Source organism: Camelus ferus, chromosome 34 (assembly GCF_009834535.1).
Source record: "Camelus ferus isolate YT-003-E chromosome 34, BCGSAC_Cfer_1.0, whole genome shotgun sequence".
Taxonomy (NCBI): Eukaryota; Metazoa; Chordata; class Mammalia; order Artiodactyla; family Camelidae; genus Camelus; species Camelus ferus.
The window spans coordinates 17103958-17125365 of NC_045729.1; the positions used below are offsets into that span (position 1 = coordinate 17103958).

The 21408-nt window shown below is 55.3% G+C and overlaps 1 protein-coding gene across 1 annotated transcript in view; it reads left to right on the plus strand.

Annotated features, from left to right (window-relative positions):
- VWF (von Willebrand factor) overlaps nt 1–21408 on the plus strand; it is a 114458-nt gene that overhangs the window by 87879 nt on the left and 5171 nt on the right. Inside the window, 9 exon segments of the mRNA XM_032473470.1 lie at nt 5793–5895; nt 6246–6320; nt 8037–8141; nt 9240–9445; nt 10213–10362; nt 12918–13028; nt 15154–15334; nt 16148–16188; nt 16692–16808. Of these exon segments, the coding sequence (XP_032329361.1) occupies nt 5793–5895; nt 6246–6320; nt 8037–8141; nt 9240–9445; nt 10213–10362; nt 12918–13028; nt 15154–15334; nt 16148–16188; nt 16692–16808 (1089 nt within the window).

The window sequence follows — 21408 nt, forward strand, 5'->3', positions numbered from 1 at the left end:
CTAGGAACCCAGGAGGGGGTGGGAAAAGAGTATTTTACATGGTGGTGTCTACCGTCATTAAGACATGGGGTGTGCCTTGCATTGTACCAAGCATGACATGTTCATTATTTCAGCGTTTTTCTAAGGTGTGTTTTGCAGGCAGGGTATTAATGGTTACCTGTGGGCAAGAAGGTTTAAAGAACACGAGCTAATAAGGAAGTGAGACTGGTTTTTTTATTAGAGCTTTTAATGAGCTCAGGTACATTGCAGGTGTTGAAGAGCATCTCCAGCTTCTCAGACTAATGAGACCATGGAATTGTCTGTGTGGTGGAGTGAGTGTGAGCATCAGTGTGTGTGTGTGTGTGTGTGTGTGTGTGTGTGTGTGTGCGCGCGCGCGCACGCAGCATCTCCTCGGACTAGGGTTCCACAGGACACACTGGTGTATGTTACATCATCTCGTAAGTACAGAACATCTACGAGGAGTCGAAGGCTTGGAGAGCTTGGTACCTTGCCCATGGACTCAGTTTGTAAGTGATGGAGTTGGAGGTTGGAGTCAGTATTTGAAGATCTGTCTGACTCCAAAAGGCTTGCTCTTTCTGATATATGAAATTTCCCTTTTGCTAGGTCTCCTTTGGGCTGATTTGCTTGGAAGTCATCCATCCTTTCAGCCTTTTAGGAGTCATTATTTTGAAAGGCTGTTTACCAAACTCCTTCATCTTGGCCTCAGATGGCAGTCCTGTCTCCAGAGTTGCCAACATTACACTGTCAGGCCTGGGGCAGCGTGTGTCTGTGGACGTGTGAATGTGGGGAGTGGTCCTGTCCTTCATCCTGGAGGTGATACCGCAGAGCATGGTAGAGGGGAGCACGTTTGGCTTCTAGCAAAGGAGGATGTGGTCCATGATCGTGGTCTGCACCCAAGATCTACCATCCCCACCATCACCCAGGAAGCACCTTAATCCCTAAGTCGACCAGGTGGGGTGACTTAGCACTATGTTTAATCACTACAAGGAGAACTCATGGTGAAGCTAGCTAACCAACCCGGGGAATGATGAAAACAGTATTTCTAGTAATAAACTATTCTGTTCCTGACATAAGCCAGGGAACATCCATTTCATATGATTGTCCGCAAAGCTCCGTAGGGTAATTATCACACGTTCCATTGAACGGATGAGGAAACAGGCTCAGATGACATGAGGTGATAACACTGGGATTCCGATTCACCACTCCAGGTCGCCCCACAGTGTCCTAGCCCCGCCACTGGTCTCTCGGGGACTGTGAGCTGAGCTCTGAGCTGCCCGGGTGTCCGTGTAAGCAGGACGTCCGTTAGGCTATTACTTGGATGGTTCCATCGACTCTGTTTTGTTGTGGGCTTTGTCCTGGTGGATCCTGTTTGTTCTCACAGGGTAACAGGTAAACTAGGAGGGAAGCCCAGTCACCCTCTACTGCTGGATTTCAACTGGACCATAATATTCCCCAAACAAGTGGACAAAACCTGACCTGCAGAGCTCGTGGCTCCCGCTGGGCTCAGGTGACGTGCACCACTATCACGTGGTGTGACACCCAGCGGTAGCTTCAGGCTGGTGTTTGCTGTTGGTGGCAGGGTGTCCTCAGAGGGAGGCAGAAGTGGTCTCCACTCCTCTTCCTTGGCATCTGTGATGAGAAGGAGGCTCAAGTTTGCATTTCTGGCTCCATGAGTGTCAGATGTCTGCAGGGTCCTGAAAGCAGGAAGCTTGTGAATTTGATCTTAGGGTCTCCACCCCCCCTTCCCCACCCCTCCCCTCTGACCCTCTTCCCCTTTCGCTGCTCCTCTCTCGTCCAACACATTGGAACATGCCTCGGAGTCTTGTGAAGAGTGCATCCAAATAGTGCAGAACTTTGGACACAGAAAAGTCTCATAAATGTATTTTAAAATCAAGTGACATAAAACTAGTTAATAAAAAACTATGCAGGGAACACAGCCGGTTTTCGTTGTTTCACAAAATACAATTTAAATGGACGAAAACAGATATCCAGCCATCTGTGATTTCAGCTTTTACTTTCAAAGCAGAGAAAGAATCAAACCCTCATATGAAGAACATTTCCATTAAATGAATTTTCTTTAAACTGAGAAAGTACAGCCTAGAAAACTTTTCCTCGGGGAAATAAACCCAGGGTATAAATCTCCTGCGGGAACTTTGGAAGGCAAAATATTTACCAGTTTCCATAGCTCTTGTTTATTTTACAAAATGCACTCTGAAGATGTGAGTCTTTGTAGGGGCTCAGAAGGGATCCAGGGGCCCAGAGGCTGTCTCGCCATCGGTGATGGGGGTGGGGCTGGGGTGGGGTGCCACCAAGTGCAGGGCAGTCACTGCTCCTGCTCGGGTCCACGCCTCCCTCACCCGGCCGTCGCGCCTGAGCCTCCGTTTCCTCTCTGGTGCCTGGTGCCCCGCGGGCTCAGCGCTGACGTTAGATCGCGTCTCCCCGCAAGCGCGGGCCGTGGAGGGCGGCGCACGATGGCTTGCCGAGTCCCTTCTGCGACCTCAGGCTCTGGAGGCTTCACGTGTCCCTTGCCGCGTTCTCTGCAGGTGTTCTTGTGTCATCGTTGGTCAGCCTTTAACTCCGGCCAACTCTCTCACCTGTTCTCCTGCCCAGGTACAGTCACGCCCGGGCCCCCCGGAACCCGGGGGCAGAGATGGGGCTCCCGGGGGTCGGCTCGTCCTGGTGCAAGACTGCCACCTGCTGGCCGGTTGGCTGCACGACCCGCCAGGTGTGCGGCTGGAGAGCTGGCTGCCGGTGCTTCTAGCAGCTTAGCCCTCGCCAGAAAGGGCTTTTTCAGGGGCCATAGGTTCTGTCTCCTGCCTCATTAAAACTTACTGGGAAAACAGAAATCCCTGAAGGAGGAGGTTCAACACCTGCTCTTGGTCATCTGTTGTGATGTTGCCCAAGATAGTTGGAAAGTCGTATTATTTCTTTCTGAATTTTCAGTGTCTAAAGTTCAGTTTTAGAAACGGGGAAAAAAAACCCCAATATATAAATATATATCTCCTTTCTTATCTCATCACTTTTTCCATTTAAAACTCTAAATAAAGATGCCACGATTTACCGTTTTCTGGGCATCAACCTTCAGTGTAAGAGAGCAGGGAGGAGGCAGGGTGGGGATGGGAGAGGTGCCCCCGCGCTCCCCGACTCTGCCCGGGTTCCCTGTTCCGGGCCTCTGAGTCCAGCGCCCTGTGCCCCTCCTGGGCCGCCCCAGCCTCTTGGAGAAGCTGGCACAGCAGCTGCTGCGGCCTCTCTTCTCGTTTCCTTGTCTTCGTCCCACCCTCTGCACCTGCTCACTCATGCCAAGCTTGTCCCTGTTTAACTCCCTTCCCTTTGAGGCGAGTCCTGCTTGCAAAGCCTCAAGGCTGCGTGTTGCCCAAGTTCAGCACAATCTCTTGCAGTGGGCGGGGAGGACCCCCAAGGGCGTTTCTGGAGTTCCTCTCCCTTCCCTTTGCCCGGCTCCTCCCCTCCCTTCACAGGTGTACCTCCCTGAGGCCTCTCAGGAGCCCCCACCCCTAGGGAACTCTTTTTTGCACTCTAGGGCTCTTTTATTTTTTATTTTTTTAAAAATCAGGTTTATTGAAGTAGAGTTTACAGACAGTAAATAGCACCAAATATAAATGTACAATTTGGTGGGTTTTGACAAGTGTGCACCCAGAAAACTGTTGTCACAGTCAAGATGACAAAAATCCCTGTCACCTCCAAAAGTTTTCCGATGCCCCTTTTTAATACACCCCGACCCCCATCTCCCACCGCCAGGCAGCTACTGGTTTGCCTCCTGTCACCATAGATTCATTTATGTTTTCTGGAATTTTATAGAAGTAGAATCATGCAGTGTTTATTCCTCTTTGTCTGACTTCTTTCACTCAGCATCACACTTTCCAGATCCGTGCTTGTCGTGTGGTCCAGGGTTTATTCTGATGGCTGAGCAGTATCCCGTGGTGTGGCCCTGTCGCAGTTTACTGATCTCACTCAACTTTTCACGGCTGAGTCTTACTTCTTCGGCTTACACGTCAGTCACTTTGAGGGCTGGGACTGTGTGCTCAGTGCCGGTCCCTCTCACAGCCCCACAGCGTCCGTGCCGTGCCCGGTGGTGGCAGTCTGGAGAGAGAGAGAGCACGTGGTGTCCGGGGCCACATCCTGGCTGTGCCAGCTGGCCGGGTTCCTTCCCTGAGCCTCAGAGTCATCACTGGCTGATATAGGTCACGGTCGTATTCATCTGCAGGGCTGTTGGAAGGAAGACACAGCGAGTAAGGGAAGCACCTCGAACGTATTTAATGCTACTTGTTACTGGGAGGCAGCAGAGCCCAGTGTTAAAACAAAGGCGGATTCTGCCTCAAGGTATTTTTAAATTTCTTCTTTGATTTAATCGTTGACCCACTGGGATTTTAGCAGCCTGTTATTCAGTCTCCATGCAATCTTTTTTTTTTCTCCACGTTTCTTTCTGTGGTTGCTTTCTAGTTTCATGCCACTGTGGTCAGAAAAGACACGTGAAATAATTTCTATCCTCTTTAATTTGCTGAGGCTTCTTTTGTGTCCGCGTATGTGGTCTATCTTAGAGAATGTTCTCTGTGCACTTTGAAAGCATGTATATTCTGTGCTTTTTGTTGGGGGAGGGTGGATTGTGGGTCCCAGTGTCTGCTCTGTGCTGTGACGACGTGACCCCTCGCAAGTGCCTCAGTTTTCTCACTTGACAAGTGGGTACAATAGTAAGAATGTCTCGGTCGCAGGGCTGCGGCGGGGATTGGATGAGTGATTTACGTAAAGCCCTTAAATCTTGCCACGCAGCACCTGCCCTCGACGGGCGGGGGCTGTCGTGTGTGTGGACTGAGTGGAGGGTGCCAAGGGGCTGCACCTGAGGTTTAGTCCCTCCGAGGATGCAGGGTGGGCAGCTCGTAGGAGGGGGTTTACTCGGTGATCACTTGTTTCCTTCCTCTCAGCTACTGATGCTGACCGGGAAGCCGATGGAATAAGCGAGATCTTCTTGACCTGGGAACTTTTTAGTGGACTTTGAGCTGCTGGATACGAATGCATTTATTCAGGGGCGATTTAACCATAGTTTCACGTGATGGCCGAGTCTAGAGGGAGACCCCGTCTGGGCTCTGCTGTCACTGCCTCCCGTCCCGGGCCATCCAGAGAGGCAGGCGGGCAGGAGGGAGCCAGGCAGCAGCGCAGTGGGGTGCGGCCCCCTGACCTCGAAGCCCTCATGTAGTGGGGGTGCGTGCAGCCCTGAGAGCGTCGCTTTACCACCTGGGAGGAACCTCGCCTGGAAATGCACATGGGTCTCAAAAATCACACCCAGCCCCAATAATGTCACGATTCTGAAAGTTTTGCTGTCCCTGCTTCAACTCTCCCTGCTCCACAGTCTAAAATCAACTGCAGAAATGCTTGGAATCTCTCCAAGCTGCATCCCAGCCTCTCCTTTGGCTTGGGAGGTGGCCAGCGGGCTGAAACGGGAATTCGCACTTCTGGCCTTGCTTGGTTTTAGAGCCACCATCAGAGAAGGCTGCAGGAGAGCTCCACGTTTTCTGAAATCTGGGGTTTGTCCTTCCTGAGGGTATGAAGCGGTGGGGGCTGGTCTCCCCAGGCGCCCCTGGTGCCCCTCCTTCTTGGGACCCCACAGCATCTGTCAGCCTGCCCGGGTTCACCTGCGGGGCTCTGACACAGGCGTGGCTCAGGCTCTGCCCCCCATCCCAGGAGACCAAGCCAGAGGTTGGGGGGACCCGACTTCCATGAAGGCCTGGGCTTTGTGTCCCCAGTGCCCTGGTTCCTCTCTGAACCTCCTTTCCCCTCAGTTCCTAGAAACGTGGGTCCCGGACCACCAGCCCTGCCAGATCTGCATGTGTCTTAGCGGGCAGAGGGTCAACTGCACGGCACAGCCCTGCCCCACAGCCAGAGGTGAGTGCCCCTCCCCGAAGGGCGCCCCGTCTTCAGACCTGGTGGACTAGGTCCAAATGTGGATGTCTCCTTGCCAGCCCCGCCCTCTTCGCCTCTCTGGGCTGGGGTCCCCTGCCTGCACGTGGGGTGGAGCTCTTGGGGTGAGCCTGCCCCCGTCCCCACCTTGGCCCTCAGTCTCGGTCTCCTGAGGGCACACAAGGGGGACAGCAGGACACAGCGGGGAGACCCACGGTCAGAGGGCCCACGCCCGACTCCTCCCCTGCAGGGCCTGTGCTGGGTGCCTGTGGGCCAGAGTCCACAGCGTGTACCGTTACCCACTTCCCTGACCCCTGCGGCCTCTTCTCCCCCAGCTCCCGCGTGCGGCCCGTGTGAAGTGGCCCGTCTCCGCCAGGGCTCGCGCCAGTGCTGCCCCGAGTACGAGTGTGGTACGTGCCCCCTCCCCCCGGCCTTTCTCCAGGTCCCTCCCCAGCCCCGCCCCGGGGAGCCAGGGGTACCACCGATGCCACCGATGTCACGGGTGGTTGGGAGCAGGCTGTGGACTTTCCAAAACTTGGAGAGAGTAGCCTCTGGAAAACAATTTGCTTCCTAGAAAAACCCTGCAGGGACTTACTGAGTGTAAGGTTGCAGAGCATGAAAAGCGGTGGGGTACAGTGTTCCCAGCAGCGCTGTCTGCAATAGCCAAGATGCAGAAGCAACCTGACTGCCCATCGGCAGATGCCTGGTTGAAGAGGATGCGGTGTACACTTACCATGGAACACCACTCAGACATTAAAAGATGAAAGTTTTGCCATTTGCAACGACATGGGTAGACGCGAAGGGTAGCATGCTTAGTGAAGTAAGTCAGACGCTAGTGTGTGGGATCACTTACGTGTGGGCTGAAACATGCGGCAGACTGGTGAACGTAACAAAGAAACAGAGTGACGGGTACAGAGAACAAAGCAGTGGTGGCTACCAGTGGGGAGACGGGGAGGGGTAGGGGGTTAACGGCTACAAACTACTGTGTATAAGATAAGTAAGATACAAGGATGTACTGTCCAGCACAGGGAAGGCAGCCAGTGTCTTACAGTAACTGTGACTGGAGCAACAGCCTTTAAAAATTGTGACTCACTGTGTTGTAAGCCTGAGGCTCACATAATGTTGTGCATCAGCTCTACCTGCAGAGAACGGAGTGATCACTGGTGGGAGGAGGGCGAGGGATTTACTGAGGAACCAGTCCTGCCAAAGTGACCGCAGAGGAGGCCGCACATGGGCACCGTGGTTTCAGCAAGTTATTTGTCAAAGGGGTTTGTTATAGGCTTGCAAGTTACATTGTGCAAAATGGGCTGAATAACGGTATAATTAAATGAATCCAGAGCTGATGGAATTATGCTTAACAGGCCAGAAACCTCTAGCGCCCTGTCCCTGTCCTGTCCAGTGTGTTTCTGATTGTACAGATGAAGCCATAAAGCACGGGCAAGTGAAATTTGCGGCCATACGAACCTTTGAGGGAGAGCAGATGGATCAAGGGACAGACTGAGGATCTAGAAAAGAAATAATCTGAGATAGTTCTTCTTGTTTAATTTTTTTTATTGAGGTGTAGTCAGTTTACAATGTGTCAATTTCTGGTGTACACAATAATGCTTCAGTCACACACGCACATACATGTATTCATTTTCGTATTCTTGAGACAGTTCTTCATGCTGATGAAATTTATCAGGGATAAGCAGATGCCCCCTGGTGGGATGGATCTGCCTTGAGAGCAATTTATGGAAAGTAAATCTTAGGATGTTCACAGTAGAGGGAACTGGGGGTCATTTAGTTCAAGGCCCTCATTTGATGGATATTTTTAAGCTTCTCCAATGTGCCAAGCACTTTGTCTTCATTATTTCACGACATGGAGACTGACCCTGTGAAGTAGACATCCCACCTTACAGAAGATGATCCTGAGGTCCAGAGTGTTCAAGTGACTTGGCCGAGGTCTGGGGTCCCTATCTGTCTGTCATCAGCTCTCTCTGTCTGCATCTCCACCTCCATCTCATCATCACCATGTACGTGAAACCGGAGAGGTCCGTGTGAGCAGGGATGTAGTGCAGAGGCCACTCACAATAGGACAAGAGCAGCCTCGCTGAGCGGTGTGTGCATCCCTCTCTCCCGGCCCTCAGTGTGCGACCTGGTGACCTGTGACCTGCCCCTGGTGCCTCCCTGTGCCGATGGCCTCCAGCTGATGCTGACCAATCCCGGCGAGTGTAGACCCAACTTCACCTGCGGTGAGTCCGCCCTCCGCAGACGGGGAGGGTGGGGTGCGGTCCCTCTCTCCTGTCCTGTGTCTTGTGAGCTGACTCTGGGCTGGGGGTGTGTCTGGAGCAGAAGGGGCGAGATCACACCTGCCCGGAACCCTCTGAGAACCTCCCAGCTGCTGCTGCAATGACGGGGCCCCGAGTGTGGGCGCGGTGACAGGCTCCCCGCTCTTGGGCCGTATGAGGAGGCAGCGGGCCCGTGACGAGGTCTCCATTTACTCCCATCCTCCCTCCCGGAGGCCACGGAGCAGAGGGCGTGTTCCTGCGGTTTGTCTTCATCACTGGATCTTATTCCCAAACAAATTTGTAGATTTTTCTCCCTCTGTATGTTTGTGTATTTGATTTCTAAATACTGCAATGTAAGCATTGGGATGGACTAAAGGCAGACATGCTAAGAAACCGAATTCTATCCAAATTTAGCTACCGAGAACACCCTCCTCTTGTCCTGTGGATTTAGATGCTCACCTGAGTCCCTAGATGCACGCCCTCAAGTGGGGGCCAGCACGGTGTGTTTGAAGGAGGCTGGGGACAGGCAGGCGCAGGGCGGGATTCGGCCTTGATAACGTGACATTGCGGATTGGACAGGATCGCTGTCTTTCTTTCATTCAACGTTGCTGGAGGACCTGAAGCTGTAGGGTGTCACTGCTGTAGCTGCTAGGGTGGGGACAGGGTCACGCAAGCCGCCAGCCTGTGCGAACACCAGCCGGCACCTGCGTGCCCAGCCTCTCTGGTCTTAGGGACTCCATGTCTGGCACCTGTGGGAGTCCACAGCTGGAAGGACCCAGCTGGGAGACAGTGGAGGGGGCACTGAGCAGCCTTCACCTCTCCTCCATCAAACTAGCCTCACATTTCTCCTACTGATTAATGTCCTTATTTTCCTGCAGACGAGCTGGTTTTCAGTATGACTGGTTGAATATCCCGCAGCTTCTGAGCAGGGCTCGCGCGCATTTCAGATTTAATGTCCAGGAGCTAGAGTTCCCTGGGACCTTTCGCTGAACACTTGGGAACCCGGGCTGAGTGCCGTGCCCAGTGTGCAGGACCAGGGCATCACCTCATGCCGCCCCTCAGCTTGCAGGAAGGAGGAGTGCCAAACGGGGCCCCCGCCCTCCTGTCCCCCGCACCGGACACCAGCCCTTCGGAAGACCCAGTGCTGCGAGGAGTACGAGTGTGCTTGTAACTGCGTCAGCTCCACCGTGAGCTGCCCACTGGGCTACCTGGCCTCGGCCCTCACCAACGACTGCGGCTGCACCATGACCACCTGCCTCCCTGACAAGGTAGGGGCTGCTCACCTCTGGCTGGCAGATGGCCAGACACCTGCTCCTCCTGGAAGATTTGCCTCCCTGCCTGAACCGAGTGCTGTGTGGCCTGGCGGGGGCACAGTCAGCATTCCGCCTCAGCCTGAACGGAGGTCCGGTTAGCTCAGGAGGTAATTGCAGAGGGTCTGCTCTGCTCTCAGCATGGCCAGGCGCTGAGGTGACAAACAAGGTACAAGACGTGATCCTCACTTAAAGAACTTCTCTGTAGGTTAACTAAGGAAATAATATGATCGCTTGCATTATTTAGAGACTAGCTAATGCTCATTTGTTAATTTCTATCTACCCATCCATCCAATATTTACTGAGCAGCTTCAACCACTCCTGATGGGACAGAGGGCTATGCGTGGGTGCGTTCCATGTCCAAGGACATTACTGGGTCTGAGAATTAGGGTACCACTCTCCATGTGACACAGGAAGAGGTTAAATGCAGTTAAGGCAGCAGTGAAAGTGGATCGAGGCAGCCCGTGTGTTAAGTCCCCGCTCAGTGGGCCGCGGAGGACTCACAGGGGGCCACTCCCGGGAGACTGGAGATGGCCTGTCTATGGCTCCTGGGCTGGAGAGGGATGAGGGCAAAATCTGCTGCATAAGCCACCCATAAGCCTCCCTCCATGTGGGCAGAGACCACGTTGTTTCGTTTATGGCTGTGTTCTCAGCGCCTGGGTGGCTTCCCACACGTGGTTGGTGCTTCCTGAGTGCGGGCACTCATGGGAACCCCGTGTCCGCAGGTGTGCGTCCACCAAGGCACCGTCTACCCCGTGGGCCAGTTCTGGGAGGAGGGCTGTGACGTGTGCACCTGCACTGACCTGGAGGATGCGGTGATGGGTCTCCGTGTGGTCCAGTGCTCTCAGAAGCCCTGCGAAGACAGCTGCCAGCCGGTGAGGGGGGCAGAGGGGCTGGCACAGTGTGGGGCAAGGGGACTGGGAAGTAGGGGAGGAGTCCCAGGAACGGGCAGGAGGGCCCCTTTAGTAATCTCTGGTTCAGGCCCAGAGGTGGGGGTGAGGAGGGGGTGGGGCTGGGTGAGAGGAAGGAGCCCGAGGAGAGGGCTGCGGGCTCTGCCCTCTGTGATTCGGCCCTTGGCTGATGGCCACGCCTGCTGCATGGCCTCGAGTCCAGAGGCCTGGGGAGCTGATTTACGCGGAGACGTGGATTAACTGCCTAGAAAAGGGGGCTTGATTTTTTTCCCCTCTCTCTTCTCCCTTCAGAAGAGATCTTTCTCTCTAAGGAGAAACTTTAGATCTAAACCTAGTACGGACATATGTTCTGGATTTTCTGAGACTGTCGCAGCGTCAGTGGGCCATAGCGTTTCTATGTGACCTGGTGATTTTTCAGACCGTGTTTATAATCGGAGGTACTGAAGCCAAGGCATGTTTATAAGTGGAGGTATAATTTGGGGGTTTTAACCCCTGAGCTCAGTTTTTAATTCTTCTGGTCGTGGCCCGCCCCCAAAGCTCCCGCGTGTCCTGGGCACTTTATTCCTACACGTTAAAGAGTGAGCAGACTGGAGAACAGGAGCAGGCGTCTGCGGGGGGGACTGTGGGCCGAATTCCGCTTGCTGGTTTAATGCTGTTATTGTTACTGTTACTGTGTGATTATCAGTAGACGACGATGATAAAGGAAGGCCAGGCGGGGCAGGCAGGTCCACGCACCTTGTGGTGGGGACGCCCCTGGTGCTGTTTTGGAAGCGTGTGTGGCTTGGCGATGGGCGGGACGGAGGGCCTGAGATCCAGGCCAAAAATGGGGGGGTCCATTCAGTTCATCTCCTTTGCTGGTACTGAGAGGAGCGGGGTTGCCAGGCACCCTTGGGAGCAGATGACGCTGTGGTATCCAGATGTGCCTTGTGAGAACGCCGAGTTTTGGAAACCCATCCATCTCCTCCCACCGGCCACGGGAGGCAAGGGAAATACGCTGTCAGGAAAAGAGTGCATGTTTAGAGGCCGTTTTTGTAAAACTGGCACCCAGTGTATTTTGTGCAGTTTTGATTGCAGAGAACACAGAGCACTCAAGCTGGTTAAAATGCAAAGGGGATTAACGGGGAAGGCAGGGGCCCCTCAGAAACGGACCGGGGGTGTGTGGGTGCACACCACGGTTGTACACATTTTCTCTCCCTCTGTCCCGTGAGGCCCTGTCTCTGCTTCTCTGTCCATTCGGCCGGCTCCTTCCTGCAGGCCAGGGAGGAGGCTTCACTTTCCCGCAAATTCCATTTGCACGTGGCTTTACTGAGCCTGGACTTCAGCGCATCGTGGCTTTTCAGACCCCGAAGGCATCCGTGCCTTGGCCCTGTGCTCCCCCGTGGCTGTTTCTCTCGTGGCATCTTGTTTATCCCGCCTGTAGAAGATGGTGTGTAGACCGTGCCATCCTGATTGGTTGGCTCCTCCAGAGTTGCTAGGACATCACAGAGGTGCGAATCGTGACTAGAGCTCAGCAGATAACAGACCGAGGACAGCTCACCGGGTGCCGCTCTGACGTGGCTTGGGCTGTAAGCAGGTCCCATGGAGACAGCGTGAAGTCGAGCCAGGTCTCTGGGGCCTCGCGCTCCGAGGCACCAGCCGAGATGACACCAAGTGCTGTGTGCGTCTCCGGACTTGGCCCTGCTTGTGGATGTGCTTGGGGACCAGAGTGGGCTCGGCTCCCCTGCGCTGTCCTGAGCAGCTGCAGACACCCCTTCTCTTCAGGATGCAGTGCGGCCCTGGGTTCCCGCCCGGCCCTGGGTTCCCGCCCTTTGGCCCCTGGGACTCCCTCACCCGCCATTGCTTTGCCTGTTCTTTGTACGTGGCTTCAGTCTTCAGTAGAAGGTTTCAATCCAAGTTCCCAATGCTTTGGCCGGATTGGAGGACCTCCAAGAGGCAAGAGAGCCTGGCCGACTTCACACTTGTAGGATGCTGGTCTCTCTGGCAGGCTTTCTAGGGAAGGTTGGTCTCTTCTCCCTGTGCCCTGTAATCTATCAGGCAGATGTCAGGTAGCCAGCTGGGGAAACTCAGCTCTGCACGCTGGGCAGAGGTGTGGGGTCATCTCGTACAGGCAGTGAGCCCTGTTAGGGCAGAGTCCAGACCCCAGGCATCATGCATGCTCTCCCCATCAGTGCGGGGCCTGGATTTGGGCCGTCGTCAACGTCAGCTCAGCTCGCCCACTGCTGCCGAGTGTGCGCTGAGCTGTCTTCAAGATGCCTGTGGCCTGGCTTTTGGCCTTAAGTGGAAGTTTTTGGAGGGCAGGGCTGTGTCTCTTCAGCAGGTGCAGGAGCTGCAGTGACTCCGTGGTTGACGCTTCCTGACCACTTGGCACGTCCGTGAGGCTGGCGGAGGACAGAGATGCAAACATCCGGTCCCGCTGGCTCTCTGCAAGCCCCGGGCTCCGTCCACCTGCCGATGGGACAAGCACGCCTGTGTTTGTGTGGCCGGCCTGTCCTGACTCTCTGCCCTTCGTGTTTTTCCAGGGCTTCGATTACATCCTGCACGAAGGCGAGTGCTGCGGCAGGTGCCTGCCGTCTGCCTGCGAGGTGATGATCGGCTCACTGCGGGGGGACTACCATTCTTCCTGGAAGAGTGTAGGTCTGGGTCCCGGGGTAGGGGGAGGAAGATGGCAGTGCCCTCACCAGCATGGCTGTCCATCCAAGGTCTAGTACTGGCCTGGATCCTGTCTGTAAAACAGAAGCATGGTCCCTGCTGTTTGCTTTTCCAGCAGGGAGTTTGATCTGGCTGTTGGTTCATCCAGATGCCAGCTGGGATCTCCGTGCTCCTGGGGAGCTTGCTCACGTTGCCCCTGACTTCCTGTCTTGTGGATTTCGGGAGAAGCCCAGTTCCCTCCCTCTGAGTTCTGGGAACCCCTGGGGGGTTATGTTCTCCTGTTTACCTGGGCACCTGAGGCCCTGCTCCCCGATGGCGGGCGCCCGGCATGCTGGGGGCCGGCCACTCCGCCACGCCTCACAGGCGGCCAGTGCTGCTGGCTGCGTGGTGCCCGGGCAGGTCCCTGCATTCTCACTGATTCCCGCTGGAGACATTCATCCCCCAGAGAAGCAAACAGCAGTCTTCTTCCCCGAGTCCCTGAGCTATTTCTGCATCTCTGGCTGTGGCACCTGACGGTGCTGGCAGCCCCCCGTCTCCCCGCCCTTGTCTCCTGCCAGGCCTCGCCCAGCCAGATTCCCTCCCCCAGAGCAGAGCAGTGGGGCTGCTCCTCATGGTCCTCAGGCTCTCGCTTTGGCTCTGGATGCTCATCAGGCCATTTTCTGAAACACAGAGGGTCCCTCCGCGGGTTTTAGTCCAGACGCCGGGAACATAGCAGGTCTTTTATCCTGGTCGCTGAGGACGATGTGGGAGGTGCCCGGCCCCAGAACCCGCAGGCAGTCAGGTATTGGGAGGTGTGAGATGCACCTGCAGGCCCTCCCCGTCTGTGTCCTCCAGTAAGACCCAGACACACTCTGTTCAGAAGGGGGCGGAGGGCACCTCTCCTGTCCTGGATGTGACCATCTCCTACCCCGGGCCATCAGCCTTCTCCTCCTCCGTGAGTTTTCCTCAAGGCTCCCACCTCCTTCCTCGAATCCCGGTTACCTGTGGATTTATTCCCTGCCTGTGTCCCTCCTCCCCACCCTTTTAGCTTTTCTGCTCCCCATCCGTCCTGGAATCTGGCAGGTTTTGCCTCTCCTCCCCGGGTCAGAGGCCACTCCATCCTGGCGGAGGCTGACCGTTGGTCCCTTTTAGGTGCAGTTTCCTGCCCCCACCCCCCAGCCCCGGGCTCTCATGTCCCTCCAGGGCTCATTCAGCCCTGACCCGCGTCAGTGTGTATGGAAGAGTTTCCTTCCTCAGTTCAAGTTTCCATCTTACCTACAAGACTTGGGTGTCAGCAGTGGCTCTGCTGCTTCTGGGGGCTCAGGAGGGCCGACAGGAGTGGGTCAGGATGGGGCCCCTTGATGCAGCCTGTGTGCGAGGCTCAGCAGGTGCATGATCAGAGTGGGGTGCAGCCCGTGGAGGGAAGGTTTGCTCGGGGTGAGTCAGAAGTGGGGGTGAAAAGAGGGGCTGCAAGCGTGCAGCGCTCTGCTCCTCATCTGGAAGGAGGAAGGGGGCAGCGGCTGAGAGAAGTCGTCCGGGCCAGGTGCACCTGCTCCTGCGTCTGGGAGCCGACTTACACAGACCATGCTCCGGGCGCAGCCTCTGCAGGGACTTTTCTGAACTGTGTTCTGGACACTCGGTGCTCTCTGACTGTGCAGCCAGCCCTTGAGGGTCAGGCCACTCGTGTGCAGCCTGGAAGTTCAGGGGCAGATTGCAGGGCTGAGGGTCAGATGCCAGCATCCCGTCTCTCGCTGTCTCCCTGTACCAGAGGGCAGCAGCACGGGCTGGGTGGTGGGCTGGTTCCCCTCCACATCTCCCCTCCGCATTCCTGGTCACTCAGCTCACAGCTGGGCTGGGGGTGGGGGGAGGGTCCCCAGTGCTTCCTCCAGTGGTTGAAGAACCTATCCTGGGGGCACATGTGACTCTGAGCTAGGATCTTGGTCAGAGCGACTCTGACCCAGACCGGGTGAGTGCCGGTCACCCCCACTGTGGGCTTCACCCTGTGGGCAGGGCTTAGCTGTTAAGCTGGGGCTCACCTCCAGGGCACAAACCGGCTCCTGAGGGAACAGCCCCCTCCCAGTGGGACCTTGGCCCCCTTCCCGACTGACCGCACTGCTCTGACTGCAGGTGGGCTCTCACTGGGTCTCCCCCGAGAACCCCTGCCTCATCCACGAGTGCGTCCAAGTCAAGGAGGAGGTCTTTGTGCAACAGAGGAACGTCTCCTGCCCCCAGCTGGCCATCCCTACCTGCCCCCCTGGCTTCCAGCTGAGCTGCAATACCTCAGACTGTTGCCCCACCTGTCGCTGTGGTAAGACATGCGGCCTGGGCCCCGCAGTCAAGCCTCTCTTTCTACCAAGGACGCCCAGATCCTTGCCTGTTGGGCAACTCAGGGAAATGGGCAGGATCAGATCTCCCCATCTGTCCCTGAGGCTTTGGGGAGAAAGCAGATAAGACGAGGGAGATAAGACAATGTCCTGAAGGTCATCACTGTGCCCCAGCTGGCTTTGTACCTTGTCTCATGTCATCGTCACGGCAGCCCCGCGAGGTGGGTACCGGTGTGCTTCCCTTCACTCCCACGAGTGGTGCAGCTGGGACCGGACCCCGGCTTCTTGATTCTAGAGACACCTTCTCAGTCATCCTGCTGGGGAAGGTGTTCCAACTGCCTGTCCGCAACCCCACCAACCAACCAACCAACCAACCAACCAAACAACCAATCAACCAATCAACCAACCAACCAACCAACCCATCAACCAACAACCCGCAGCAGCAGACAGCTCTCAGCACCACCTGCTCTGAAGTCTTTGTGTGATTTTATCTTGGGACTTAGTTTCCAAAGTAGAATTTCATTCTTTCATGAGCCCAGACATCCTCCCACTCACCCCTTAAGTGGGAATCATTTAGACAACTGCCCTCCCCTTGAGGACTCCAGGGTGGGGAGCAGGCAGCAGTCCTTCCTCAGCGAGGCCACTTGGGCTCTGGCAGCAGGACCCACGGTGCCTGGCGTGAGCCGGAGGGGGACAACCGGCAGATGGCGGAGGGGGCCCAGCTGGGAGGAGCGCCGGGTGGTGGGTTTTCCCGGGTGTGTCCTGCACACTCATGCCCTGTGCCCCTTTCTCCCCAGAGCCCACAGAGGCCTGCATACTCAACGACACCATCATTGGGGTAAGCTGCCGCCTTCTCCAGGGCGGGCTGGGGGGCAGGCACAGGGTGCTGGGGGAAGGGTGTCATTATGAAGTGGAATGAAAGGAACCAGGGAGACCTAACCCACCCTCACTTTCCCGTCCTCCAGGGCTTTGCAGGCATCCTGGAGCCCACCCCCTAACTCCCCGGGGCCAGGGCCCTGCTGCCGAGCACTCACCTCCCGGCCCCGACCCCAGGCACGCGAGCATTCCTTCTGTGCATGTTTCATCCTGTCCCCTCTCCCGTTGCCCCGGATCCCTCTCCGCCGTGAAAGCTCCTGCTCTCCCCAGCGCCATCTTTGAGAGGGGAGGGTGGGGAAGGGAGAGGGCCACTTGGGACAGGAGGAGAATCCGGGTGATAACTCGAGGCAGCTTTGGGCAGCCGGGCTCCCATACCTGAGGCAGATGGCTTACGGGACGGAGGGCAGTGGGAGGGTTAGGGGTCGGGAAGCCTGGGAAGCCTGACCCTGGTCCCTCTCCTTCCAGCCCGGGAAGAGTCTGATGGTTGATGTGTGCACGACTTGCAGCTGCGCCGTCCAGGAGGGGGTCGTCTCCGGGTTCAAGCTGGAATGCAGGAAGACGACCTGCGAGCCCTGCCCCCTGGTGAGAGAGGGTCATCGGGAGCCCAGGGGTGGGCTGGGTACTTGTGGGACCCAGGCAGTGGGACCTCACTGGGGTCTTTACATAAAAGCGTTCGTGATTTTTCTGATGATGAACGTTATTTGACAACTGTAATGAAGAGACTAAAAGTCACCTACGCAAATTGCATTTCTCAGAAGTAATTACAATTTAGTTTTGCCAATGTGAAACATTTTCTTCCTGTGTTTTTAAATAACACAGTGTTTGCAAGGCTGGTGACACCGTATTTGCAGTTCCGTAGTCTCTTCTGCACAGCGTCTTGAAGGGCACCATTACCACTCTTAGAAAGCGTTAAAAATGAAAGCCAACAGCTATTTATCACACTTACTAATTAGCCCACAAATGCTCACCAGATGCTGCTATGTGCAGAGTTTTACACAGCATTCCTCAGAGCGGGTCTGTCTCAACGTATATTATTGGGCATTGAGTTGGTTTGAAATAGTTTGCCCTGTTTGTGCCAGGTCACGATGACTGCGTTTGCTCTGAACACCTCCTGAGGGCAGGTTCTGGGAGGTGAAATCGTCATTTTCTGGTTTGGTAGGTGAAAGGCACATCTCCGTAATCGTGACTTAGCCCCACCTCGCAGAGCTGGCTGAACGCCCGGGGGGACGCCTCGGGTTCTTTGGCAAGCTGCCCTCTGTGTTGGGAGCTCCTGCTGTTTTAGAAAATGCAGTAGGTTGGATGAGTGTCCTGTGAGCTGGGTGCACAGAAAGCAGTAATGGTTCTTTCAGACGGTCAGGCAGCGGGCGGGGTCTGGGCGGAGCCCCGGGAGGCATCCTTCACCAGGGGGGCTGCAGAGCGGCCAGCGAGGCGGGGACCCCGGGGCGGCGGGCAGGGGCGAGGCGCGCCGGTGCTGGGGTGCTGTACGCGCTCGACGACAAGGGGATCTCCTGCTTCTCTGCTCTTCCTGGCGCTTGGCGCCGAGTCGTGCTCCAAGTAGGGGCTCAGTAACACACACGGGGGTGAAGGGGCCCACAGGAGACAAGGCCGTTTCTCATACAATGGTCCAAGGAGAACATTCCTGCCTCAATTAGAAAGAAGCCAGCTGAGTGTGTGTTTTTCCTTTTTTTTTTTTAAATCCCAGGTGTTTTAGGGTTTTGGGTGCAGCTGAGTGTGTGTGTGTGTGTGTGTGTGTGTGTATGTAACAAGCCCCCTAGATACATCTGGGCTTGAATATGGGATGAAATGATGCTGTCTGGAGTCTGTGGCATCCCTTTACCCCGGGTGTCCATCAAACTACCACAGATGCAGGAGGCCCACCAAGCCGTCCTACCCGAGAGCTTTCCGTGAACTCTCTGCTGGCGCCCTCTGGTGGTCAGAGTGTGGCACGGCCACCTCCTCTGCGTCCACAGAAACCCAGTTTTAGAATCCAAACTAGATGTGGGTTTCTAAATATTTTAAAATCCACGGCCCCTTTAGGTCTGTGTCCACTTCCTCCTTTCCCCCAAAGTTCTGATGTCTCCCCAGGACGGTGCACTCACTTCCTCCCTCCTGAGAGCCCCCACCTCGGGCCTCCTGTGGCCCTCTCCACCTTGGCTGAGCACTGCCTCAGATGCCCCGCTTCCCGCTCAGCGTCCTCACCTGGTCTTGTCACGCTCCTCTGCTGTGAGGAGCCCCCGCAGGTGGGGAGCTGGGGTGAGCCAGGGTTAGGCAGGTCTGCTTGAACTGCCGACGTCACAGGGAAGTGTCAGCAGCACCAGAGGGGCGGTCCTCTGTCTCCTCCCAGGGGAGGCCAGCCGATGGTGTTTGTGCTGGTGGCGGTAGCAACGTTTCCTGACTGGGAATACTGAGAAGGCCTCCCCGAGGAGGAGGACCGTGGGCTGACCTTGAGCAGTGGGTTGAGTCAGGAGGCTCTCCCAGAAGAGGGGATGGGGCCAGACTGGCAAATGAAGCAGGAGTTAGAAAAAGGCAGCGGGGGTGGGGGTGGGGGTGGGGGTGGGGATGAGACTGGGGGTCCTTGAACAGCCGACGCAGTTTATGAGACCCGACGCAGTTTATGAGACCAGCTCTGCGACACCTGAGGAGAGTCTGAGGGACATCTCTGGACAGGGGAGGAGGGCCCGTTGGCTGCTCAGACCTGAGCACGTGGACTTGGTGGCTGGCTGGGACCGTGGCTGCTCCTGATTGGATGCTCTGGTGAAAACCTTGTCAGCACGCCGTCCTCCGGGTGCACCTGTCACCCTGCGGCGTGTACCTCTGTCCGCGGTGGCCGGGAGCCCAGTGCGGCTCAGACAAGCCCTGCTGCCTGGCGCAGCTGTGTTCTCGCCTTCCGGGCTCTGTTTTCTTTATCCGCCCTGCGCTTGGGTTCTGCCACGCACTGTCTCCTTCTGCCGTCCCTCTTTCCCAACTCCCACTGCACCTCTAAAATCATGCCCCTCTCCTTCCACCTTCCACACCCGCCTCTCTGTCCTCTTGTCCTTTCTCCTCCCACAACACCCACCATCCTTGCCTGTTCTTGGCTGAACTGTGCCCTCTGCCTTGTGGGTGTGTGGACTGGACCTCCATGTCCCCGTCCCTTCCCCGTGCAGCCCCCTCTTCCACCTGCCACCCCCTTTTCCTGTGAAGACTGTGGGCACTTTCCCTGGCCTGCTGAGGGGAGGGACTTCCTAGTCTCCTCTTGGAACTGAAAAATGGCCAAATCTACACTCCCAGGAAATCCTGCCTGATTTAAGCCTTTTTTTATTTCCCCTTTCTGACTGTCCCCACTCACATACATGCATCCTGCATTTACCATCTCTTTGTTCCTCTCCTATCCACCTGGGTCCACACCTCCCAGGAATTGTGCGTTTTTGAAAGCCCAATCAAAACTCACCTGTGAAACACTACTGATGGCCTCAGATGTCAGCAGCGTCCTTCCGAATGTGTGTGTGGCCAGGGACCATCCTGTCAGGGCTAAGCTCGGTCCTCAATGGCTTTCTTTACGTGCTCCCTGAAGACACAGAGTTCAGATAAGCTCACAGACTCCTAACCTCCCCTGCTAGTGGGGAGCCTTCAGTCCACGTGCAGTGAACAGCGTGGGCCTTCTGTCCAGGGGCCCCGAACTGACCTGCTAGAGAGTCGTGGGAGAAACCCCCACGGCCCAGGGAGTGAATATCTGAGTGGTCATCACTCAACGTGGCAAGACGGAGGAAAGGGTGACATTGTAGTGGGTTTCTCACGTAACTAAGTTTATCCTTTAAAAACCTTTTCTGAATTTTGTTCTTTGATTGGGGGGGATTTTTTTGGAGTGGTGAGGAGAGTTAAAAGAGCTTTAATTTTAATGCAGGGATGAGACAGCTGATGATAACGTTTTGGTATTTTGTTAACATTGTTTAAAATACTTTGCAAAATAAGAAGTTGGTTACCCTATGTTGTCTCCCAGATTTGGGGGCATTTCTGTAAAAGAGTGGATCCTGCTGTCTGGAGGCTGCTGCCTTTCCCAGCGCGGACATGGACGAAGGCCTCCATCTAAGGCACTGGCGGGGAGGCCGTCGCTGAGCCCACCCCTCAAGTGAAAGCCGGAGCGCTGACTGGGAGCTGCGTGCTGGGGGGGAATGATGGCGCCATGTGGGATTCACATGCCTCTCAGGGAGCGCAGAAACCATCTGAACCGTCAGATGAAAATTTCAAATTGTGCTAAGTGTTATGAAGAGTGTGCGTGTTCTAGGAGACCCTGCTGATGAACGACATTTAAAGTGATTATTCAAGGCTTAGAAACAGCTATTCGTGCAGAGTGCGGGGAAGGGCACCCCAGGCAGAGGGAGCAGCATACACACAGGCCCTCAGGCTGGCGTGTCCGTGGTCGTAGACGATGACGGGAGTGGATTGTCAAGAACAAGGGGATGGTGTACGATCAGGTCAGAAAATTAAGCAAGAACCATGTCCGGCCTTGTAGAACATGGTGACATTGGATTTTATTCTAAATGCCTTTGGGAGCCATAGAGGGTCTTATTTTTAGAACTTTTGTAAAATTAATTTTTTAATGAGGTGTAATTTATGTACCTCAGATGCACAGATATTAAATATATAGTTTGACAAAGTCTGATACACATATAAACTCATGTAACCACTGAAGTAGGTCTATGAAGGAATGCAGCTAGAAGGCTAATGGAGGAGGTAAAATAAAATACTAACAAACAAACAAACCCAAAGCCAAACACTCGATTAAACCAAAAGAAGACAGAAAACAATGAACAAGTAACAGAGAAGACGACAAATACAATGAATAGCAAAATGGTGGATTTAAACCCAGCCATATCAACAATTACATTACACATAAGCAGGCATAACAGAATCCAATAAAAGTGAAAATGGTCAGTCCCCACCGTGGGATTCAGGGCCCAGACGCCGGCTTTCTGGTGGCGTGTGGCAGCGGCTGCCCACCTGTCGTTCTGTCCCGGGGCTGCTCATTGGCTCCTCTGAGCATGGATAATGCAGGGCTCAACCAGGGGTTGGGAGGGGATGTCTGTGCAGACTTGGGGCTCCCCCTTTCTGACTTTCTCTCTTCTGAGGTTGTCCCCTGTAGAGCCCAGCTCTTCTTGCAGTTTCAGCCTCTGTCCTCTGACTCCTCGGGCAGATACAGCTG